Source organism: Colletotrichum aenigma (assembly GCF_013390185.1).
Source record: "Colletotrichum aenigma strain Cg56 chromosome Unknown KSG_Cg56_contig01, whole genome shotgun sequence".
In the NCBI taxonomy this organism is placed as follows: Eukaryota; Fungi; Ascomycota; class Sordariomycetes; order Glomerellales; family Glomerellaceae; genus Colletotrichum; species Colletotrichum aenigma.
The window spans coordinates 137,400-161,406 of NW_023500907.1; the positions used below are offsets into that span (position 1 = coordinate 137,400).

At 55.2% G+C, this 24,007-nt stretch overlaps 7 protein-coding genes across 7 annotated transcripts; 5 read left to right on the forward strand and 2 right to left on the reverse strand.

The window, feature by feature from the left end:
• Positions 1 to 1,686: 1,686 nt before the first annotated feature.
• CGCA056_v000037 (uncharacterized protein) lies at positions 1,687 to 4,632 on the forward strand (the record flags this gene model as incomplete). The annotated part of the gene is made up of 2 exons (XM_037315298.1): positions 1,687 to 2,904; positions 2,959 to 4,632. The coding sequence occupies 2 exons, from the start codon at positions 1,687 to 1,689 to the stop codon at positions 4,630 to 4,632; spliced, it is 2,892 nt and encodes a 963-aa protein (XP_037184986.1).
• A 620-nt stretch (positions 4,633 to 5,252) lies between these two features.
• On the forward strand, positions 5,253 to 6,211 carry LIGB (Extradiol ring-cleavage dioxygenase; the record flags this gene model as incomplete). Its single annotated transcript, XM_037315299.1, has 3 exons — positions 5,253 to 5,292; positions 5,345 to 5,656; positions 5,715 to 6,211. 3 exons carry the CDS (start codon positions 5,253 to 5,255, stop codon positions 6,209 to 6,211), a joined length of 849 nt encoding a protein of 282 aa, XP_037184979.1.
• A 449-nt stretch (positions 6,212 to 6,660) lies between these two features.
• On the reverse strand, positions 6,661 to 8,012 carry CGCA056_v000039 (uncharacterized protein; the record flags this gene model as incomplete). Its single annotated transcript, XM_037315300.1, has 2 exons — positions 6,661 to 7,624; positions 7,684 to 8,012. 2 exons carry the CDS (start codon positions 8,010 to 8,012, stop codon positions 6,661 to 6,663), a joined length of 1,293 nt encoding a protein of 430 aa, XP_037184980.1.
• Positions 8,013 to 12,039: 4,027 nt separating this feature from the next.
• Positions 12,040 to 14,017, forward strand: CGCA056_v000040 (putative MFS-type transporter; the record flags this gene model as incomplete). The annotated part of the gene is made up of 4 exons (XM_037315301.1): positions 12,040 to 12,415; positions 12,510 to 12,679; positions 12,735 to 13,341; positions 13,395 to 14,017. 4 exons carry the CDS (start codon positions 12,040 to 12,042, stop codon positions 14,015 to 14,017), a joined length of 1,776 nt encoding a protein of 591 aa, XP_037185759.1.
• An 873-nt stretch (positions 14,018 to 14,890) lies between these two features.
• On the reverse strand, positions 14,891 to 15,862 carry eglD-5 (putative endo-beta-1,4-glucanase D; the record flags this gene model as incomplete). Its single annotated transcript, XM_037315302.1, has 1 exon — positions 14,891 to 15,862. The coding sequence occupies one exon, from the start codon at positions 15,860 to 15,862 to the stop codon at positions 14,891 to 14,893; it is 972 nt and encodes a 323-aa protein (XP_037185758.1).
• Positions 15,863 to 19,541: 3,679 nt separating this feature from the next.
• On the forward strand, positions 19,542 to 19,991 carry CGCA056_v000042 (Cytochrome c oxidase-assembly factor cox-23; the record flags this gene model as incomplete). The annotated part of the gene is made up of 4 exons (XM_037315303.1): positions 19,542 to 19,624; positions 19,682 to 19,789; positions 19,858 to 19,885; positions 19,944 to 19,991. 4 exons carry the CDS (start codon positions 19,542 to 19,544, stop codon positions 19,989 to 19,991), a joined length of 267 nt encoding a protein of 88 aa, XP_037185757.1.
• Positions 19,992 to 20,477: 486 nt separating this feature from the next.
• On the forward strand, positions 20,478 to 23,831 carry CGCA056_v000043 (uncharacterized protein; the record flags this gene model as incomplete). The annotated part of the gene is made up of 8 exons (XM_037315304.1): positions 20,478 to 20,612; positions 20,676 to 20,960; positions 21,015 to 21,095; positions 21,148 to 21,237; positions 21,286 to 21,641; positions 21,695 to 22,824; positions 22,879 to 22,997; positions 23,052 to 23,831. 8 exons carry the CDS (start codon positions 20,478 to 20,480, stop codon positions 23,829 to 23,831), a joined length of 2,976 nt encoding a protein of 991 aa, XP_037185756.1.
• Positions 23,832 to 24,007: the final 176 nt, after the last annotated feature.

Below are 24,007 nucleotides of genomic sequence, written 5' to 3' on the forward strand. Positions count from 1 at the left end.
TTTCTGGACTTCGATCAGAGACTTGCCGGGTGAAGGATGTTCAACTCACTCACTTGGTTTAGGGACCGTCCTCTCCATCTCCACATAGAGAAGATGGCAACGGCCAACGCCAATGCTGCGAGGAAGAACATGTCTGGACCCTATTTTCTTTTATCTGGATGCCTACTCTGTGGCCCGAAAGAAGTTGAAATAAGTCTTTTCGTTCCAACAAGTGATATAAGTGTTCGATCAAAGCGATTGCAGACGTGACTCAACTCGTTCAACAACCCGAGTAAGGTGAGGGTCCCTGATATACGTCGACGGCCTAAGCCAAGATAGAGCGTTATCGGCCCAACCAGCTGGGTCTCTGGCCGCCCCTCCACCAAAAGGCTAGTTTCCCTATCAAGCTATTACACGCGTGAGTATGTCACTCAGGACAAACTTTCCAAAAATGGATGCTCGATTGAGACCACCGGCCGCTGAGTGGTCGGACGAACTCGGGACTTGCGTTCGGTCGATCAACAAGGCGCCTTTGACATCCTGTCACCACATCGCAAAAGATAACATCAGCTTGCATTCAGCAGCACTCATCTGCAACAGTTTCAGATTCAATCGCAAGTATCGACCGGGTTCCGGTCGGGAGATGCCACCCGCGGGGTACAGAGTTGGTCATGGCGCTGGACGATTCCCCGCACGCCACGCTGGCAAACGACCCGGGATGACCTCCATTGCGCCTCATCGTCTCGTTGCTGGACCGCCATCCGATAGCTTGTACGTAATAAATGTTGGGCATCGCCTGCGATCGGTAGTTGCTGGTCCTCAGCATGTCGCTCTGCGCGAGGTGGTCATTGACGGAAGCCATCGAGAATGCTTTTCTGGTGAACGATGAATGGCCGACTGCGTTCAATATGGCGGACTCAGTGAGGTGCAGACATATGGAACTCTCACATCCGTCATTGCCTCATTCAAATCAATGACTGATTGCTGATATTATCTTAGGGGAAAAGTGATGCATGAGATGGAAGCAGGCGGCGAACAGTTACAGTACTGTGCTCAGTGGTATGGAAGATCGAGCATCGTCAGCGTGCAGCAACTGTCAACTCGGCCTGCAGAATGGCTATTTAGAGATGAAGTTGAACGCTACTTCAGAGTTAAGTTATCAAGAGATGCGGTGCGTTTTACAACCCCACGAACGTGATAAGATAAGATTAAGAATAGATGCATCGGAACTTGCGAGCCGACGTGAAGAACTGACCTAACCTTGGTTGAAGATCCGGCTTAGATAAGCAAAAGCTTATCAAGGCAGCTACGTAATCAGACGGGCTCCAAAAGTCAATGGAGCAGGGGTGAGCTCCTCATTCGGCTCCACGCTCTCACCATCATCCATGTCCTTGACCATTCAGAACGCCGAAGTCGCGACCGAACGGCGCTGATAGCGGCCCCTCCAGCGTTCCAAAGGTTCCCAGAGCTCTCTCTTTTCGCCGGCGATGCCTGCATTCTTGGTTTGAAACGCCGGCCGATTATCCAGCCGGCCCGTTTGGCACCTTCTGCTTCGGGCAAGGGACCATCGCATCCCTCGAGAGCTCGGCAGCAGTACGAAGAGAAACATTTCGTACTTAGCCTGACTCGGACCCCAACTCTCCCACCTTCGCAACCTGAGCTCTTGATCCCAGCGCAGTCGACCAACAACAGCTCATGGTCGTCAACATGGATCCAGAGAAGAGCGGCCTTCCGCCTTACAGCGATGACCCGTCATTTCCGGGCTCGCGGCGTTCGGCACCCCATCGCCATCACCACCACATGCGCTCGAAGCGATGGCTGCGGCCCAGCCGTAGCATGAAGCTTATCGTGTTGGCACTCGGCTTTATTGCATTCGCTCAATGGAAGCAACTCTCCTTCCTGCCTACCAGCAAGCCATCCAGCAATCTCTCAGCTGCACGCCTGCAGCAAGATCTCGCGACGTGTGCCAAGCTCCGGCATAAGCCCCAGGACCCAATTGGCCTCGGTCGCGAGAAGAACGCACGATACGTCGACGGTCAAAAGCCTACGCTCGTCCGGAATGCCACCATCTGGGTGGGCGAGGCCGCCGAGGGAACTTCCCCCGAAGACGACCGCGCCGGCAAGGGTTACTCCTGGGTCACCGCCGACGTTCTCATTGACTACGGTCTGATCCAAAAGGTAGAGGCCGACATCTCGCTGGACTCCCTGCCCAAGGACACCCAGATCTGGGATGCCAAGGGTCGCCAGCTGACCAGCGGCATTATCGACATGCACTCTCACGCCGGTGTTGGAGCTCTGCCCGAGCTCAATGGCAACCAGGACGTCAACGAAATGTCCAACGATATCACGCCATACGTACGCTCCATCGATGGCCTCAACCCCCTCGACCCGCAGATCCAGGTCATCAAGTCTGGCGGCGTCACGACCTCGCTAGTCCTGCCTGGCTCTGGCAACAACATCGGCGGCGAGGCGTACGTTATCAAGCACGCCGTCGGCAAGCCTGACGGCCGCACCGAGTTTTCGGCGGAGGACATGCTGGCCGATCCCGACCGTAACTGGCGCTACATGAAGATGGCTTGCGGAGAGAATGCGAAGCGTGTCTATGGAAAGGTTGGCCACAGCCCCTTTTCTCGTCTTGGTGAGAGCTGGGAGTTCCGCCACGCCTTTGAGCAGGCCGCGAAGCTTGTCCGCGACCAGGACGACTGGTGTGACGCCGCTGAAAAGTTCGGCGTCGAGTCTCAGGGCTCTTATCTGCCTCAGGACCTGAAGTGGGAGAGTCTCAGCGCTGCGCTCCGCGGCCAGGTGCACATTAACACGCACTGTTACACGATTCCCGATTTGGAGGCGTTCGTTGACCACACGAACGAGTTCAAGTTTCCTGTGCGGGCTTTCCACCATGCCCACCAGACCTACCTTGTTCCCGAGGTATGCTCAAACTACTCATAGTAGCTTCGCAGACATCACTAACGATCAACGTAGATCCTGAAGCGAACTTGGGGAGGCCGCGCGCCTGCCTCGGCGCTGTTCGCCGACAACATGTACTACAAGTCCGAGTCCTATGTTGCTTCTGAGTATGCTGGCAAGATCCTCTGGGAGAACGGCCTCACCCCTGTCTACGTCAGTGATAACCCGGTTTTGAACGCCCAGCACGTTCTCTTCGAGGCCGCAAAGGCCTACAAGTACGGTCTGCCTTACCATGCAGCCCTGGCTAGTGTGACGTCTGCTCCCGCCGAGCTCCTGGGTCTAGGCCAGAGAATCGGCAAGATCAAACCCGGTTTTGACGCAGACATTGCTGTGTGGGACAGTGACCCTCTCAGCGTTGGAGCCGCGCCCGTGCAGGTCTGGATCGACGGAGCATCGCAGTTCTCTGATCCTTTCGAGCTCGACAAGCCTCTCACCGGCCCCATCTCGCCTGATCCAGAGCTGGCAAAGATCGCGGAGGACACTGCCGACCTCAAGGATGTGATTTTCACTGGAGTTGCCAATGTCTGGCTTTCCGGCGAGGAGAAGACATACAGCGATGAGTCGGTCAATGTCGTTGTCTCCAATGGCACCATCAAGTGCATCGGTGCTTGTGCCGAAGAGGTTGCTACTGCCAAGTCATCGTCGCAGAAGATTGTTGACTTGAAGAATGGCTACGTGACCGAGTCTTTTACCGCCTTCGGCTCCAGCATTGGCCTGAATGAGATCGACGGCGAAAGGGACACGGACAATGGCAACAGTCCCGGGTTCAGCCGCGGCCTTGACGGGCTGCTGCTGGACAACAAGAAGCTCCACGTCGCACTCCGTTACGGCGTCACCAAGGCCATCTCAGCCCCCAAGTTCGCCGGTCAGGCGACCCACTCCGGAACGAGCGTTGGATTCAACACGGGTGCTCTGCATGCCCTCGAGAAGGGTGCTGTCTGGGCCGAGGATGTCGCACTCCATCGCACTCTGACACTCGACGCCAAGAGGGGCGAGATCCCTTCCATCTCTGGCGCGATCGGCGCACTTCGTCACACTCTGTTGGAAGCAGTGGCCTCCAACAATACCGGCTCAGACCCGTTCTCAGAGGCCGTCTACCTCAAGAAGGTGGTCGACGGAGAGCTGCCCTTGGTCTTGACGATCCACAGTGCTGACGCCATCGTTGCGGCGCTGAGGGTCAAGTCTGCGGTCGAGGAGGCCCTGGCAGCCAAGAGCCAGACCTCAGCGTCGCCGAAGCTCAAGGTCGCGATCATCGGCGGCGCGGAGTCGCATTTGGTCGCCTCTGAACTGGCCGAAGCTGGTGTGGGTGTGGTTCTGTCGCCCTTCCAATCCTACTCCACCACCTGGGACCAGAGGCGCTCTCTCACCGGTGCGCCTCTCACCAACGGCACTGCGATTGACACCCTGCTCGATGCAGGTGTCGTGGCTGCGATCGGGCTGGAGGAGGATTGGCTCATTCGCGACCTGGGCTTGCTGGCGGGCATCGCGTACAAGAACGGAGGCAGCCGGCTCAGCCAGAAGAAGGCACTAGACTTGGTTTCCAGCAACGTCTACAAGATTCTGGGCATCGAGGAGCCGCAGGCGAGGGACTCTCGCCACTTTGTCGTGTACGAGGGTAGCCCGTTGGAGATTGAGGGAAGAGTTCGGGCGGTTGGTAGCGGCCGTGACACCGTGTCGGTTTTCGTGTAAGCAGATATTAGTAGCCATGCATCTTAGTGTAGACGGAGGCAACCGACGGGATGGACGTAATGTCAGTGACCCCACACGGGCGAGAGTCTGCCGCCGAGATTCCGGCGCTCGGAAGTGGGTTTCCGCGCGCGCGTGTTGCGCTCGGAACGCCCTCTTTCGCATGCATGACAAGTAGCCGCATTTACGAAATAGTAGCTACACGAATTGGACAGAAATGCGACCAGACGAGACGGTCCGTGATAAGTCAGCCCCATTTGCCGCGAGTGGTACCGGGCCGGGGCCTTACTCAGACACTCTCACTCATCGTTGTCCCGCATTACTACTTGGTAGTCCCGCGCGGGTATTACCAATCTGATCCCGGCCACAAATGACTCCGGTGTGTCAAGAAGCGACCAATCAGAGAGAGCCGATGCCACGCCAGCTGAACAGTTGCGGCTGCTACTTGAAGTTGCAGACATCCCTCTCTCGGCGCAGTTGCAAGATATCCAATAAAATCAGACAAAGTTCGAATGACACAGGCTTTGCCAATTCGCCTTATAAGATCCCTACGATACCCCAACTTTGCCTCGGCATCATCTATCCTTAAGTCAGCAAAGAAATTCACAACGTCTACACACACAATGACACGCGCAGCAGTGGTTTGCGTCTCACACGGTGGAGGTATGCGGGCCGTATGCAGCCCTGTAGTATCTGTCGCTGACCATCTCACCAGGCCCTTTGCCCATCCTTGGGGACCCCGGACATGCCTCAGTCACAGCATCACTCAAGAACCGCGTGCCCAAGATCTTCAAGCTCAACACCCCTGACGCCCCCAAAGCAATTCTTGTTGTTACCGCACACTGGTCTGAAAGCAAGCCGACCATATCATCGGCGGCCAGCCACGGTCTGTACTACGACTATGGCGGTTTCCCCAGGGAAGCCTACTCGCTCAAATACCCCGCCCCCGGATCACCAGAGATCGCCCAGGAGGTGAAGCAGGCGTTTGAAAAGGAGGGGCTCTCACCAGAACTCGACTCACGACGTGGTATGTGAAATCGTGCTTATGTACTTTGATCGGGTTATAGAAGGCTGACAGGTACCAGGTTGGGATCACGGCGTGTTCGTCCCCATGCTCCTCGTCAACCCCGCCGCCAACGTCCCCGTCATACAGCTCTCCGTACTCGAATCAGAGGATCCCGAAGAGCACTTCAAGATGGGCCGCGCTCTCTCCGCGCTGAGAGACTCTAACATTGCCATCCTGGGGTCCGGCTTCGCCTCCATTCACAACCTCTACAAGATGCGGTCCCTCTTCATGGGAGACCCCAGCGGGGTTGCCAAACTAAGAAAGCAGGTCAGCGAGTTCGACAAGGAGCTCACGAGCGCCGTCCTCCAGGAGAAGAGGGAGGACAGGACAAAAGCCCTGTCGGGCTGGCGCAAGTTCAGCCACAGCTACGACATGCACCCGCGCGGCGGCGCCGAACACTTCCTGCCGCTACTGGTATGCGCCGCGGCCGCCGAGGACGAGGTTGCCGGGGTGTACAAGGACGAGTGGATGGGAGTCGACATCAAGACGTATTACTGGGGAGATGTACGTGTCTGATTAAACCTTTACTAGCCTAATATGTCTTTGATTCTATATGCTTGATTCCCGAAAGCGCCAGTTACCCCCGTCCGCGAGTTGTTTTACAAGCGGATTACAGTACAAGTTTTGTTGAAAAAAAAGGAAAGAGAGTGAAAGAGAGCGTGATCCTTGGGTTCCCCATCTAGTCTCATAATACATCGATTCATATTCATTGCATCATTGATCCCTGAGTGTCCGAAACGAGAACACCGACGCCGAATGCTGATGAGAGAGAGAGAGAGAGAGAGAGAGAGAGAGAGAGAGAGACAGAGAGAGAGAAAATATAGTCCAAACCGCATCAGTCGTCCATCGTTGTCAAATTACATCCTTCGCAACCTGTTTTTTAAAAAAAATGGAAAAACTCAAAAGGGGTAAAACGCTTGCTTAGCGAGTGCTTGGGGTGAGGGAGGGGCTGGGGGTTCATATAGTCATTGATGACCGCAGAGTATCCCCATCGCGTCGGCGACTGGGTTCGAGTCCTTCTTCTCCACGACCCAGCCGGTCTGCACGTACCTGTGAAGCCAGCTGACCTCGCGTCCTCGGTGGCCGTCACAGTCACGGCATCCCTTCCGCGCCAGCTCAAGACCGATCACGCCGCCGTCCAGCAGACCATTCTTCCCGCCGACGGTGGCCCCGAGAGCGGTCCAGCTGAGGCGCCGGTTGTCCTTCCGCGTCCGCTTCGTCTGTGCATGATTAGCCATGGCAGCGAGCTCACGTCGCTCGGCGATATCGCGGTCGATGACCATGACGTAGTCAAGCAGACTGCTGGGCGCGGACGGGGACGACGGGTCCGGGAAGAGGGCGGAGAGGTAGTCGGTCAGCAGCATGACGGGGCGCTGGTCGGGCACCCAGTGGCCCGAGGGCTGGGGGATCTGGTTGTGGATGATGTAGACGCCGCCGCAGAAGCGGCCGTCGAACTTCTTGTTGACGGCGCGCAGGACGCCCATCTGCGCGAAGGGGTCGTTGGCGTAGGCGAAGTGCTCAATGTGCGGGCCGCGCTCGTCGATGACGGCCTCCTCGAAGCGGGACTTGCGGCTGTCGCCGAGGGGCACGACGAATTCTGAGGCGGCGGCGCCGAAGGTGTAGATCTCGAGCTTGTTGAGCTTCTCGGGCTGGATGTCGGCGCAGAGGCGGGCGAGGACGAGGGCGGTGGGGAGGGTGCCGTTGTTGTGGGCGAGGACGGCGACTCGGGTGACGGCGGCGTCGAGGAGGGCGGTGCGCAGTTCGGAGTAGAGCGCTCGCGAGGCTTGGGTCTGGAAGGGGAAGCAGCGTTGTATGGCGAGGAGGAGCATGTCGAAGGGGAGGCCGTATGTGGCCATCTGGATGCCGCTGAAGGACTTGCCAAAGAGGCGGGCTAGGCGGGGGAGAGTGCATTGAGAGAGGTGTGTCGAGCTGAACTGTGGTGTTAGTGTTGTTCAAGCGAGGCAAAAGGACCAACACGGAAAACTCACCTTGTTCCCATGCCGCCGATGAAGATCCATTTCTCTTCGTCTTCCTCTGCCTCTGATGTGCTGTTGCCGAACTCGTCGCAGTTGACAATGATGTTGCTCCCGTTCATCAGCCAGCTGAGAGCCAAAACCAAGCTCATGGACAACGCCAGCCATGCCGCGAAGAGAATCCCCGGGAGAATCATAAACATCGGTACGGCGAGCGTGATCATTCCCACTTCAACAATGGCCAAGCTGAGCTGAACGATGATGTCCTTCAGATGGCTCTTAGACAGGTGTGCGCGGTGGTTGGCGACGTGTGTCCTCAGCGATGTCATCAACCCCGGCAGCATCTTCCACATTTCCCTCAGATCATCCTGGAGCAACGCAAACGGCTGCTTCTGTGCCAGTGGGACTGTTCCGCAAGCTCCGTCGATCAATGGCGGGATGTAAGTCACGGACGGGCCATAGTTCTTTATCGGACCACACAAGCTCGATCTCGGTGACGTCCTCGGTGAGCTTCTTGCTGAGTTTGATAGACGGGGTGATGAGGCTGGTGAGTTGTAAGAGGGTGATCTTGATAGCCAAGGCATGCTGGGCGAGGCTGTTGGTGATCGTTTCGAAGCGATGAAAGGCATCGCGGACTGGTGTTGTGGGGGGGGAGAGCTCCCGGAGGAGGAGGCAGACGGTTTCGGTGTTTGGATTAAAGATGTAAAGCTCTGCAGAGCAGCTTATCTGACGGCAAAGGAATTCTTCTGATGGAGAGCTGATATGATCAACAAGCAAGCCCGAGAATGGAGTTCAGGAATCGAATAATAGCAACCAGGGAGGGGTTCAGCAAAAGTGGAGGATATTCACACGCTCCGTGAGGATCTCACATGCACTTTTAACCTCTATTGCGTTTGTTTTGTTGATGTCTCGTCGTCCACGGTCTCCCTTATCATTCTTCGCCGCTCGGGCAATCTTGTTGCAGACGACGGCGCGCAGCGCTTGCGTGGTGGCGCATTCCTCGGCCAAATTCGCCCCGTGCCTTGACCATCTTAGGTTCTTAGGTGCCGCCTATTGGGAAAAGTAGTGGGAAGGTAAGAAAATGGTTTGGGAAGTTTGTTTGGAAATTTTCTTTGGCTTGTTTACTCCCGAAAAGCCCGTTGCCATGATGGATACAGCTCCGATGATCACGATGTTGGAGCAGGAACTTCCAACTGTCGATGTCTCTTTTTCTTCACACGAGAGACAATGGGACTGGCAAGACGATGTCTCACACCCTGGAACCCCACGAATAAGAGAGAGCTGAAGTCTGTAGCCTACCCGCGCAAGCCGGCCCAGTCTTACCGTGCCTTGCATCCAGCAACGACCCTGCAGCAAACACGAACCATTGACTCTTGCCTCCCCATTCTCCTCGGAGGAGGGGAGGAGAAAGACCGGATGGCATTGGGGCATTGGTCGCCCCGGCTGCACGGGTTCCAGAGCCGGGTCGATCCCGCTGCGGCTAAATGGCACTCTCGCAGCTTGGGAATCTTGGTATGGGTCCCCGAGCAACAGCCCTAAGAGAATGGATGCACAGATGGGCAGAACCCCGTCTTCTCTCGTCCCTCTTCATCGAATTGGGTTCAGGGTTCTCTTTCTGGTGAGCCGCAGGAGAGGGTTGCTGAGCACGCACACCCAGGAGCTAGGACAGCAGCTGGAGTTGCTAGACTGCTTGCTGGGGTGCTAGAACGGCACTAGACCAGACGGTATTTTCGTCCAAAGTTTGGCTCTGGGGTGAGGGAGGGGAAGAGGAGGAAGAAGGCCTTTGCTTTGCATGTGAAGCTCTGACGTTGCCTTTGTCTGTGCTTGCTGCAGTGGCTCCTGCATAGGAGCACGTCCTTCGCGCGTAAGCAACAAAGTCCGATCTCTTCTCTCCCTTGGGGGCCGTGGATCTTTCTTGTGGTCCCAGCGAAGCACGTTTTCTCATGGCAAACTCGGGAAACCTGGGAACACGAAGGACTCTCTTACACGCTAGGCGGATGTGTCGAAGATAAGCCTGGATCGGAATGCGAGACCTGCGACGGCACGACGGGTCTACGGGATGCTTTTTTCGACCAGCATCTGCGGGTTAGGAATGCGAAGCTAACTCTAAACTTCTGCGACACAAACATTGCGCAGCCGGCAATCAGTGCAGAATCCGAGGAAACATATTGCCAACATTCCACAGCTTATCTCGACATCAACCACCAGTCTCTCGCTCGGCAGGTTCCATTTCAGTTTGAAGGAGACCTTCGGAGGCTCAAGGTTTCGCCTAGAAGTCGAGCATCGCTGTGACCTTGATTCTAGCTTGATTCCGCATCCTGCGTACCCCTCCAACTTCAAACATGAGGCGTTCTTGGGCTTCTCTACGAAGAGCTCGCGTTCGCGTCCCAGAGGAGAGCTCCGGTGGCGAGGCACGGACTGCACGTGGTGGAGGCTTGAAATGGACAGACCGTTATCCGTTCTCTCAACTGATGGACGTGAAACTTTTTCGTAAGCGGCTGTTGTGTGCTACCATTCTGCCGCACTTTAGTCCAGAGGAGGCTCGTTTATGGTGAGGGTGAGTGTACAGCGTGTGAGCGTGTATCAGCCTACGCCGCATGGTCTGGGCGAGAGACACGAGCTACGAGGTGATCTGCAGAGGACGGACAGCTTGGAGAGCTTCCTCTTCCGCCACACCCAGCCCTGTGAAATAGTATGGCAGTGGCGAGGGAAACAATTCAACAACCATGCGCCACCGAAAGCCACAGCCCCCAACGGCCGCTGCCCAATGTCTAGATCTCGTGGCGCATTTGGAGGGGACTGGTGATCTAGGCAACGACACCATTGCGGGGTTCTTTGCCCCTGATAGACCCGGAAACGCATATGAGGAGTTCCATAGGGCTTTCAACGGTTCGCTCTTAGTTGAGGGACCGCAAGAGACCATGGTTTGTCTAATATCAGCGGTTAATGAACTTGTTAAGCCACGATGGTGACGTGAACTAAATCAGGGAATGAAAGTCGGGACTTTTGGCTAGACTTTGGATACCAGGACAACGTTATCAGTGGATACAGATTTAGTATTCATTTAGGCCAAGAGAGACGCTGGTAGATCCCATAAGTAAACGGTAACAAAGAAAGAGGAGATGGACTACTAAACGCGAATCGAGTCCGTTTATTGAGCGAACTGTCTAGCCATATGCAGCAAGTCTTTTTATGAAACACAGCGTTTAGAGGTCATTTGTCATAATGCAATATCTCCATGGGAAGTTGAACAAATCATTTTACCATTCAACGTTGATAACAGCGATCATTCTGGGAAATGACTATGTCTCAAACGACTTAAGATCTGGCAATAGTTCCTTGAACTTTGAGTATTTTTTCTTTTATTCAAGTAACCTTCAACGAGGATCTCAAGGCAATCTTGTTGGAACCTCTTCAATTTGGCTTCAGGCATCATTAACTTGCCACTCCCCCCGAAATCTGAGCATCATCGTCGTATTTAACACGTATGTCTTGACATTTCATGGTTAATCTTACACTTAGAGTACTCTTTTGGGGTTTTCAAAAAGGAGACCCAGATTGGGCAACTCTATAAGACCAAGGCATCCTTGCTCGGCTATCATCTCGTATTTCCCAACAATCCTAGTGAATCTGAGGCATCAGATACAAAAGTTCCGATCGCTGCTCTCCGATCTCAACCTCGGATATCCCGAATCACGACTTTGTGAAATGCGACCGCGCATTAGACAACCAACGGCCATTCGCCGGATAAGGGTCTAGACCGGACGTCACGTCAGTTTGGGGGCCGGTTAGCCCCGAACCAAAGATCAATGACGGAACACTCGCAGTTCAAGCCAAGAAGTTTGGCCCGCTACAAAAGCTCCGGCAGATCGTCATATCATTTCTCTCGACCCTATCAAAACCCGATGTGCGCCTACACAACGTCCTTTTTAGCCTGAGTCTGACAGTCCCGCCGTGCATCAATCACCGGCCACCGCGACAGCACCCCACGTGGTGCAAGTGAGACACAGCCAACCATGTGACGATCCCCGTACACCGGATTGTGTGTTCTTGCATGAGTTTTCCGTCCGCAATTGGATTTCCTCACATGCAGGATGCGACCACATTTTGCTTTGGAGCCAATTGCGGGAGCTAAATGACATGATGATACATCTCACCCGCATGGTCCCCCCATCCATGACATCAACGACTCTGAAAGCGCCGGTTCGTCCCATGTGAGCCGCCTCAGAACGCCTCAGCCGAGAAAGAACAAACTACGTTGCGCTCATGAGAGCATGCTTCCATTTCGCATATCACCTTGATGTACCCGTCGTCGCAAATTTCCCTGCCCTTCTTGCACTCGAAATCACAGTTTGTGCAATGACAGACGCGATGCCTGCGACCGACACAACAAAGCTGCCGCTCGAAGGCGGTCCAGCGTACGGTTTGAGTGAGGTCGACAGACAGGGCGCAACGAGCCCCATGCTACGCGGCCTCGATGGCTTGTCGCTCTACGAGAAGAAATGCGTGCTGATCAATCGCGAGATCGATTCGCAGGGCATGGGTAAATATCAGTGGTACATCTGGGGTCTCTGCGGCTTCGGATACATGCTTGATTTGCTATGGGCACAGGCTTTTGGATTGGTCCTGAAGCCTTTGCAGCAAGAGATGGGGTTTGTGAACGACCAGTCCGGGAATATTGCGACGAGTTTCAATGCTGGATTGACTGCCGGCGCATTCGTTTGGGGATTCTTGGCGGATATCATCGGTATGACGATCTCGGCACGTCCCAAACTCGAAAGATCCTTGATCTGGGGATTGCTCGGGAACCTTCGTGCGGCAGTTGAACTTACATCTGCCAGGTCGTACATGGGCCTTCAACTTGACCTGCCTCATCGCATCGATATTTGGGCTTTGCTTGGGCGCATCGAACAGCTACAACACGTTTCTCGTATTAACCGCTTTCGTCGGCGTAGGGGTGGGGGGCAATATTCCAATCGACACCACCATCACTCTAGAGTTTATCCCCCAGGTTTGTCAACTCATCAAATGATCGAGTTTACACGGCCCTCTGACACACTAATCAGAACAGACGCTTCCTGCTGGCTTGCCTGTCCATCTTTCAACCGATCGGTGTGATTGTCTGCAGTGCCGTCGCGTTCGGCTTCATCCCCGTATTCTCCTGCTCTCCCAACTTTTCCCAGATCGACGAAGGACCGCTCCTGTCATGCAACAACGTCGCGCCCGGAACAAAGTGCTGCGCGCGGGTCGACAACATGGGCTGGCGATATCTCCTCTTCACACTCGGCGGCATCACCCTTTTCGTATTTGTCCTCCGATTCTTCGTCTTTAAATTTCAAGAAACGCCAAAGTATCTCATCTATCGTGGCCACGACGCCAGAGCGATCCAGACTTTGGAGCACATGGCTCAAGTCAACGGCAAACGTTGCGGCCTGACGCTGGAGATGTTTCATTCGTTGGAGTCAGATGAGAATGACGGCTCTGTTGGGAGCGCAGTCAGCGCTTCTTCTGGGCTAGGCGGTGGTGCGAAACAGACGGAGAAGAAGTGGCCTGAAAAGGTGAAGCTTGAGTTTGGCCGATACAAAATGTTGTTTGACGGATTTCCCATGATCCGCCTGACCGTCTTGGTCTGGCTGACGTACATCATGGACTTTTGGGGGTTCACTGTGGCCGGTAAGCACATGTTGAAATTTGCGGCAAAAGTCGAGACTAATCCCATCTTGCAGGACATTACTTACCTAGCATCCTGGCCTTGAAGAACGGTAAAGATCACATTAGTCTATCGGCCACATACGCTGCGTACATATACACGTATGCCCCAGGAATCGTCGGGGTCCTGCTAGGTGCGTTAATGTACCATGTCCCGGCCATCGGGAGAAAGTGGACAATGGTGATCTCATCCGCTCTGATGGGCATTTCAATCATTCTTTTTTCAACTGTTGATACACGCGCCAAGAACGAAGGCCTGTTCGCAATGGAATACTTCTTTCAGTCCATGTTCAACGCCGTGCTCTACGGTTGGACTCCCGAGGCGTTCCCGGCCCCGGTTCGTGGCACGGCCTGCGGTGTTGCGGGGTTCTGGGGCCGACTGTTCGGTATCGTAAGCCCGCTCATTGCACAGCACCTGTACGGGCAGCCCGGCGAAAACGGCGGAGATGGAAACATCAACGGCGTTTTGTATCTGGCTGGCGGTGTCATGCTAGGCTGTGTCATTAGTACGGCACTGCTGCCGAACGAGATGATGGAGACTAAGGATGAGCGTTCTTTTGCTGGAGGAGAGTCCAGTTGGGCGGAATCTCAGATCGAGAGCCAGGGGAAGAACCAGACCTACCAAGATGACCCTAGGTGACGGGTATTGGGAATGGTATCGATTTCTACTGAACAATAACCAAACGTTTCTGCGCTTCAATGACTCGTGCTGCAAATGAGACCACGCTGTACGGATATAGGCCTCTAGTTTTTCTGCCCGCTGACATTGTGTATGCCGCCGGAACTGGGAGATCTACGAAAGCTTTGACACTGTTGCGAAAACGATCTTGCCAAGACAATTTATTGCACGCACAATATGATCCACTGCCACGATTACTATGTGCTGCATCTTGACTCAATATCAAGCCAGGTGGAGCTTATTGCGACATTCACGCGGCCCACGGTAGTGTAAGACCAGCGTCAAACTGCGACGGCAATTGTTGACTTAATATAAGACGACCAATTAGCTCATTACCGTCTGGGGGCATCATTCGGCGAAAGACCGATGGAAACATCCAACCGACGGCGGACTGCTCCGACCAACAGATGCGAAAACCTCGCTCGCTTCGTGAAAAAGGAGCAAGTCATATATGCATTCCTTTGCCAAGACATCTTGGTCATATTTGCCTTGCTACTAAAGTAAGGTCGTTATGCAAACATCACGTACATTTCGAAGAGTCGTATTTGGGATCATGATTGGAGCGTTTAAATCATGGTATATGCAGGCTTAATGCTATACAAGGTACTATGTACAGGAATGCAGAATTTTTCGAGACCGAATTCAAAGGTGAACTCGAATCTCGGATACCGTGCACCGGGCAGGACGCAGTAAGCCTGGATTGCACATCTGGTGTCTGGTGGAAAAATGAAACTCCTTCCCACAGCTCATCTGAGACCCAAAGGTGCTCAAAGAACTGCTTACTCTAATGACTCAACAACTCCTCCCATCTCTCCTCTCATCGGCGTCAAACGCTTAGTGAGCAGAGCGGCGAGCCTTGCGGGCAGCGCGGCGGCGCTTGCAGCCGGTGGAGGGGGTCTTGGAGGGGGTGGCAGCGGGAGCAGAGGTAGCGGCCGGGGCAGAGGTGGCGGGAGCAGCAGAGCTGACCTGGGTAGCCAGGGTGGTAGGGGCAGCAGCAGCAGAGGTGGCAGCGGCCTTGGAGGTGGCAGCGGGAGCAGCGCTGGTGGCGGGGGTAGAGCCAGAGCCGGAGCCGGCGCCGCCGGTCCAGACCTCAGGGCCGGGGGCCTTGTAGCTGGTGGCGTCGTCGCTGTAGAGGTTGAAGTGGATGCCGGTGTCGGTGTACTTGTAGCCGGTCTGGAAGTCGAAGTTCTCGGGGGGAACGTCGGAGCCGGATCCAGAGACCTCGATCTGGACGCAAGAGGGGTAGAACTGGGCACCACGGGCCGAGTTGGTGTCGTAGGTGGTGTCGGACTCGTGGAGAGCGATGATCTCGTGACGAAGGAGGTACTTGCCGGGCTTCAGGGAGGCGGGGATGGTGACCTCGCCGGACTTGCCCTTGTTGGCGATGAGGGTGTCGACGGGCCACTTGCCGTCGGCGTACTTCTCCTCAGAGATCTTGGTCCAGATGGCGCCAGTGCCGTCACCCTCGGTGTACTCGGCAATGTAGGTGCTGAGAGGACCCTTGTGGGAGCCGTCGATGATGTCGTCGTTGCGGGTGTTGTGGTACCACTCGAAGACGACAGACTTGCCAGCCTCAACGGGGGCGAAGCCAGTCTTGGCAGAGGGGTCGGCGTTGCAGACAATCTCCTTGGCGGTGATGTCCTTGACGGGGTTGTTGTTGGGGGGGCTGCGGATGTAGGACTCGAAGCCGGACTTGCCGTCGACCTGGATCTCGGCGCCGTCGGACCACAGAGAGTAGACACGGGCGTGGGCGGCAGCCTGGCCGGTCAGGGCAGCAAGAGCAGCGGCGGTGTAAGAGAAGCGCATCTTGACGGTTGTTTTGGTTTCTTGACGAAAGTCTCAAAAAAGGTGTAGAGTTGGAGTGAAGAAGTGAAAGTTGATTTGCGAGGTTGTGCTTAGTGAGCGTGGTTGAACGTCTAGTTCGAAATGAGTGTATGGCACAGCCAACAAGAGAGAGAGACCTGAGTACAAGGAATGAGAGAATGACACCAGTTGTGATGATGGAGAAAAGAGAGAGACGGGAAGGATGTAGATGTGTGGGATGGAAGACTTTTATAACGCGTTGATGAGGTTGCGTGTGTAAGTCAACGGATTCCCTTTCCCTTCTGGGCTACATCTCCTACGTCCATAGCCCATCTCTACCGTCCCTCCCCCTTCTTGCCTCTCAATCTCGAATCATCCAAGCCCATCTCCGGTGGCAGACCCATCTCACCGCACTAAGTCGACATAGGCAACCAATGTGTAGGGGCACATCTGGACTCCCCATCGCGCGGCTAGAGCTGGCGATTCCGTCAGTGCCCAGACTTGCCAGGGCCCCTGACTCCCTGAGGGTCGAACAGCACATCCAGCGCCTCCAGTTCACAGTAAAGTGCAATGTGGACTCGTGGAGGGTATGGGGACGCCCTAGAGAGGAAGGGCGCCAGCGCTGTGATGGAGACAGTCGTCTCATCCGCTTCCCCTGCCAAGGCTGCAGGAAAGCTGCAGGACGCTCTGAAGAGATGAGGCTGATGGAGCCATCTGGTGGGCTAACCAGTCTTTGGCGTCTGTCAGATCCATGCTAGTCGGCGGCAGCCGAGGGTAGGGCGTGGTTGATTTCATTTATGAAGCCGTTGCGATTAAAGTGAGGGTGCGGATATGAAACGAACAAACAGGGTGATGGTGGATCGCGCCGTGGCCCCCTGCAGCGGCGCGGCTAACCCAAACAACCTTCTTGGGGTCATGGGTTTCCCGGGGTTTGTGCAAGTGGGAGCCGAATGGACGACTCAAAGTTGGGACGAAGATTGAAAACCCTGGTTATTGACGGCAGGGATAGACCCCCGGGTGAATCCCGAACAGCTCGCTTGAGAGAAACATGTTGGAACAAGATGAAGTGCGCCCGTTCCTCTGGTTGGCTGCCAACACTTGAATGGCTTGTCAAGGAGGGGGAAAGTAGAGTAAAAGGAAGCAGATAATCGCCCAGTTTCAGGTCGTTCATGCACGACGCAACGCTAACATTGTGGTCATCACCAGTCAGCCAGATAGATGGATCACAGCCTTGGCCCTGGAGTTCGGTACTGGACTGACAGGCTTAGAACTCCAAATGTCTATCTTTATCACAGACTCGTGGTCTCAGAAGTCTCAACCTGTAAAACAACGCTTACTTGAGCGTATCATTGATATGTAAGGACCCGTTTCGCCCTTCAGTTGCGGTTTTGATCATCTTCTTACTTTCCTCCAATCGTATGCGTTCCACGGTGGCGGCCAGCAGGAAGGCTGCCGCCAGCAGGGGAGGGGTGAAAAAGGGGAACGCAGCAAAACGAGGACGAAATTGAGCAACGGGAAGTGCGTCGGGGCCGGACACATTGTCCGGGTGCGAGCGGGCGAATGAGCCTTGGGGCCTCTTGTTGATCTGAGCCGACAATATTGAACTGTGAAGATGTCGATGAGATTGATGAAGTCCCCATTTGTGTTACTTTACGCATGCCTAGTTGTCAGGCCGCATCGACTATGGTTCATTCCATGTGAGCCGTTTAAAGATGGTGGAACCCTGATGGGAGATGGAGACGACGGTCAACATGGACGACTCGATGGCCATCTTGGTACCCGTTGCAATAACACGATATTGGGGTGGTGTCGTCCCACGATCGCATGTCGCATGATCTTCATCTTGGTTGCATCCAGATTGCACCCATTGCCAAAATTGCCCAAGATTGACAAGTCCACCCGAATGGTGCGGCGAAGTGTCTGGCAGCCCGCCCCAACTGTCGTCGGTACCGCAGAAGCTGAACACCAAGAGGCGGCACGGTAGTAATCGTGTGTTTGTCTGCGACGAAGGCTGGGCGTTGGTCAGGTCTGAGTGCTGACCGCCCCCCAGAGGGCCGTCGAAGGAACCGAGGCGACCTGATCCTTCGCCCCCTTCCGAGGAGGATTGCAAGCGAAGAGACTAGCGTACGAAATACGGATACGTAGCTGCGGCACAGCCTGTGGGGGGCGCGAAAAGGGCAGAAGTTCTTCTAAATTTGACGCTAGAAAAGGGGAGAGAATGTCGAAGAAGGGGGCCAGGCTTTACGAATAGCAAGCACTTGCTCGCTAACACGGTGGGCCAGAGAGTAAAAACCAACTTGGCTTCGGGGCGACGGGGGTGGCATAGAAAGGCCTCATTTCGCAAGAACCTGGCAGATCCATCATCCGTCGATCCGATGGTGTAAATGCTTGCTAAGACGGGCAGAACAAGCGTGCAAAAGCGTGCAATCTCTGCTCCGCGCCCACCGCTCACAGCCCGCTTCATGTCCGCTGCGGCGGTGAGAGTGCGGATAGGATGCAATTGTTGGAAGTTGGACGTGAATTGTGACGGTGGCTGCTGCTGCTGGGATTTTGCCTCTCCTATTCCGGCGGACCGGGTTGGCGAGCCTGGAGCCCGTGGTTTCCGAATGCTGACGAATACGAATGCCGTTACTGCGCAAGGCTTCGGGGGGGCCAGGCGTGGTCTCGTTGCTGTGATGTTAAGCGCTGGCAACTTGTAAACGCTCTACTTCCTGCAGGCTGAAATGCAAGTGAGTTGAGTCTTGTGGGTGATTGAGTGACGATCTCTTGTCGTCAAGAACCAACACCAGCGGGAGGGTTTGCGTCTAAGACACTGGGGGATGTCAGCAAATGACAGCACCTCTTGAATCGTAATTGTGCCAGATTAGCGATGATTGGGCCTCTGAAAAAGAAGACGGTGTCTCTCTCATACAGATGCTCTCCACTGTTCGGACCTTGGCACCGACTTGCCGATGCCAAGCACGCGTGGTGTGTATGGGGGCATGTACAGAAGTGAAATGAGTGTTTTTTTTTTTGTACAGAGTAATCAAACATGGAAGACAGGACGTCAAAAGAGAGTTGGATGGCGTTCGTTTAAACACCATGCAAAAGAGAGGATCTGACATCGGTATCCCCTTTTTACCTTGAATTAGAGTTAAGACAGATGGAAACTTAATTGAGGACAAACTCTCAATTTGTCGGCAAAATCGGCCAGGACGGCACCTTTATCCGCTTCTCCTCGGACTGGAGGGAACCTGGGAGTTGGTCGGCTGCAGTTGTCCGTTGTCGAGTTTGGGGGGAACCTGTAGCGTGCGTGCGCTGTAACCGTAGCGAGCATCCGTCAATCATAGCGGCGGATCTTAAGGAGGCTTGTGTCCACAGCTGCTCGTTGCCCTGTGCTGTGCTGCGCTGTGCAGCCTGTTGGGTTCGCTCGCTTGGCCGTGCGGGGAACTCTGGTTTTTTTTCTTCCTCTGCTGTGGAAAAGCTCTTATCTTATCAATAAGCGTCTTATCTTATCACAATACAGGCCCGTGCTCAGTCGTTACGTCGTCGCATCGCAACAGCATCAACTTTTGCCGCCGCAGTTCAAGCCGCGATCGCAAGAGCGCAGCAACGACCACCGACGTGCTGTGACTCACTCCTCCGACCCGAGTCTACTGAATCAACGACGTCTCTTACGACCCAGAGCGAACCGACTGTGACAATGTCGTCCTCAGATGACACATCAAAGGCCGTCGTCGAAAAGGTCGACGAGGGTTTCAAGGAGAGCAGCCGCAAGTTCGATGCGTAAGACTGTTGCACAGTCCATGCTCCAATGCAAGCTCGCTAACTCTGGCTGAATAGCAAGGATAAGAGCGAATACTTCGATCCATGCCAGGAGTTTGCCCAGAAGAGCATCAGGTGCTTGCACCGCAACGGGGGCGACCGCTCCATGTGCGGCGACTACTTCCAGTACGGCCTTCTCTGATCCCCGCTCTGCGTTGACTACAGTGATCCAATACGCTGACATTCCTTCTCAGAGCGTACAGGGATTGCAAAAAAGCATGGGTTTGTGCTATCCAACCGCTTTTCCCGTCAATCGAGACCGAGACTGACAGGACAAAAGTTCGAGAAGAAGAAGGAAGAACGCAAGAAGAACGGAGCATGGTGGTGATTATAAACATTCTTGATTATATCCGGGTACCCCTTGAAATTGTTAAGGGTGTTGCTCTGCGATGGCGGTCATCCCCCGCTCAAGACCTGGCAGGCACGGGATATTGTACACTATGTAACAAATATGCATGCATGGGACGGAGTCATGATGATGTACGAGTAATACGGTCATGCGGAACAAAATTCAACTCCCAAGTGTCAAAGGACGGCCTGGGTTTTGTGGTTGCGCGCGCATCAGAGACCCGAAGTGTCACATGGCGCATCGGGATCGGGACCAGCCCGCCAGGACAATTCCCCGGTCCCGGACGCGGACACGCGGCGGGCATCCGGCCTCCTCCGTCTGGGACCGCAGAGGTGTTCGGCTTAATATTCACCCGAAGGACCAATCACACCCTGCATCCCACATCCCTTAGCTTCCGCTGCACCTTCTGTGCACAGTGCCCCTCCAAAGCCAATTCTGCCCCGCCATCCGATCAGAAGCATCACCATGTCCTGGAATCGGCCTCAGCTGAAGAGCGGCGTCGATCTGCAGCTGCAGACCGCCTTCAACGACGGACAATGGGCCAACGTCATCCGTCTCGCCGAGAAGCGATTCCGGACCTTTAACGACCCCTACTATGAGGTTTGACCCTCTCACAATCACCCACCGCATGGGTCTTGAAACCGCAGCTAAACACCAACGCAGGTCGTGAAAATCGTCGCAGAGAGCCATCTAGAGTCGCCCCTTGAAAAGGCTGCGCCTCTGATTACCCTGCAGAGGCTAGTCAAGGATGCATCCGCCGTGAGAGATGCCGACTCGCTTGAGTTGTTGGAATGGGCGTCCGAGGGACTGCTTGAGGACCATGAGTTTTCTGAAACCTTTGGGCCCCTGAAGCTGCGTTACGTGAAGGCCAACCCCAAGGACAAGAACGGCGGAACGAGGTGTTTGGAGTCATGTCTGCTGCACTGGGACCTCGTCAGCGCGCAACAAGTGAGTCTTGAGGGTTCGCGCCAGCTGCTCATTCGATCTAATTCAGTAAAATAGATTGCAGCCATTCTGGACAGGTCATTTCCTTCGGAGCGCAGCTTCATGTTCTGGAATATTGCCGTCACACATCTGCTAGCGGTAAGATTTGCCATCTCTTCATTGATGCGCGACAGCTCTGAAAGGAATGTAGATCAGCGATCAATGCCCGGCTGGAAAAAAGCAGCTCTATGGCATGCTCGCCCTCAAGCAGATGCAGCGCGCGGCGCAGTTTGCAGAGCAGGTAATGGTCCCGTCCTGATGCGACAATTAGCGACTGACTTTTTCACAGCATAGTGGTGCGGAGAAGAATGGCAACGCCCCTGACCGAGCCATCAAGACCGAAGAGGAGATCCTTCTTTTCTATCGCATCATGGAGGCTCACGCATCGGATGCGGAGTGGGATGCCGCCCTCAAGGGCCCTACGCTCAACCCCGTATACCAACTCAAGTCAGGCCGCAAGGACCTGTTCCTCCAGACAATTGAAGTTTTTGAGCGAAAGGAGAAGTGGAAGACAGTATACGACCTTTGCAAGGAGTGCCTGTCAACGACCGACGACAAGGGGCAGCTGAGTCTGTTGGCATGCGACTGGGCTGTTTGGAAGAAGTTCCTCAATGCCGCAGGCAGGATAGGAGAGTCTGCGCAAGAGTATGAAATATCGTTACTTGTTTGTGCTGAACCGAAGCTAACACCACACGCAGAGTCTCTACCGAGGTGTCCTCGCTCATCGATCGTTTCCTTGCACAGGAAAACATACGATCTATTTACAAGCGCAACATCTACTTGGCTAGGGTAGAAGCCGCCTTTCAATTCGCGCAGCCTAACTCGGCCTCTGATGAAAAGTCCAGCGAGTTCGAGCAGCTGTGCCGCTACATTGACGTTGAATCCGTATCACCCGCCTGCTTCGAAGATGTCAAGGGCTTCGCCGAACGCCTTTCGCCCCAGGAGATCAAGGAGCTCGCCTACGAGTATGTACCACGCTTGGCAAAGGAAACTGAAGACGCTTCGAAGTCAGCAGCTGTACGAACGCTAGCTTTCAAGCTGCAGTATCTCGGCCTGTCCTCGTCAAAGACGATTGTCCCCGTTCCCAACGACGACCCGAAGAAGGCAAATGACTGGAAGTGCATAGTCTGCTCTACTTCCAATAAGTCATCATCCTGCACCGCCTGCTTGAAGACGCTTCTGGAGTCGGCGCTCTCTCTGTACTCCTCCCTCATCAACTCCTCCGAAATCAGCCAAACGCTGGACTGCATACCAGAACTCGCCATCCTGGCGGCCACTTGCCTCGTCAGGCTGAGCGGCCTGCACGAGCGCGGCATCGATAACCCCACCTCTATCTCCAAGACCAGCCGACAAGATCGCCTCCTCCAAGCGGCCCTCATCATCGAGGGCCAGCTCACCAGAACCCCAAAGCACACCAGGCTAACACTTGTGCTGGTCCGCATCTACCTCGTCCTCGGCTGTGCGTCGCGGGCGAGAGAGGTTTGGGACACGGCGGACGTGAAGCGCACAATCATTGACTCCCTCGGCCCGTACTTCTTCGACCGCCTGTCGACCGTCGCCCCGACGCTGGTCCTGCCGCCCAACAGCCCCGGAAGGGCCCTGATGCAAGGGCTGAAGGCTCACTACCAGACATCCCTGAAGCTGAGAATGCCCAGGAGACTGGCCGATGCCTTCGACTCGGAGAGCTATACTGCGATCCTCGACATTCCCGGCTACATTGAGCGTCTGCGTAGAAGCTGTACCCTCGTTATGGGGTACGTGGAGGAGTCGAGAGCTGGGCGAGCCCTGGATGTTCGCAGCGATTCCGTCTTTGACGAGCCTGCGGTTGGTAAGGAATTTGTATCCTTGATTGCGGCTTCATGGTACTAACACATGGGGACAGAGGAGATTGTCGACGAGACCGTCCTAAGAGACATTATCGACTACGGATCCGTGCCTAACCTGGAAGCATCGACCAGCAGGCCAATCTGGGACGTCCTGCGCCTCGGGCCCGATCCATCGGTAAGCGTTCTCTCCCTACCCATCACCTAAGACAGCATACTCACTTCCATACAGAACGTCCGCTCCCATCTCGCCCTCAGCGCAGAGTCCTTCTTCGACCTCCTCTCATACAAGGCCCCGTCCTCGTACAAGGTCAACAACGCCGCGCAAGCCGCCGCCGCAGAACAGACCTACATCCTCGAGTCCCTGCAACGCCTAAACACCTCCATGAGCAGGTTCCTTCACGCCCGCGGCACGCACCTCACCCAGCAGGAGGAAATGTACTACGACATCATCTCCCTCCTCACCTCCCTGATCCCCCTCGCCGTGTCCGCCAGCCGCGCCCCGCCGCCTCCGGAGCTGCTCTCCAGCATCGCCTCCGCCGTCAAATCCGGCCTGGACGTCCTCCGCGCGCAGGCCCTTGCCGGGACGGCGGATGAGTCTCAGCTGCTGCTGATGCTCGGCTCCCTCCACGGCCTCTTCGTGCTCCGCGACGCCACCGCGGCCGTGAAGCTCGCGACGTCGTACGTCGTGGCGTTCAACGAGCGCGAGAAGGAGCGGGACCGCTCCGGACAGAGCAACATCCCCAAGGACGTGATGGCGCATGTGAAGACGCTGGAGGCCGCGGCGGCCACGGCGTCGAAGGAGGGCAAGGCGCGCGTGGCGTTCTTGAAGAAGGAGAGCGATTCTTTGGGTGCGCGCCTGGGGAGGTGGACCTTTGAGGCTGAGGACGGCGACAAGCTGGCTCAGCAGATCCGCGAGGTCGCCGGCGGACACGTCGGCGTGTGGACGCAAAAGGTCGCCGACAGCTGGCGGACGAATGTCAAGGGATGGGAGATGGTGCAGTGGGAGTGAAGAGCTTCGCTGCAGCGCTGAGATATTCATAGCCTTGCTCCTTGCTCTAGGTACAAGCGATGAGACATTTGGAGATCCATACCCGACCTTGTATAGATATAAAAGAGCGGCAGTGTATCAGAAAAAAGCAGAGGAGTTTAAAAGAATTGTCATGCATGCTACCCGTCTCTTTACAA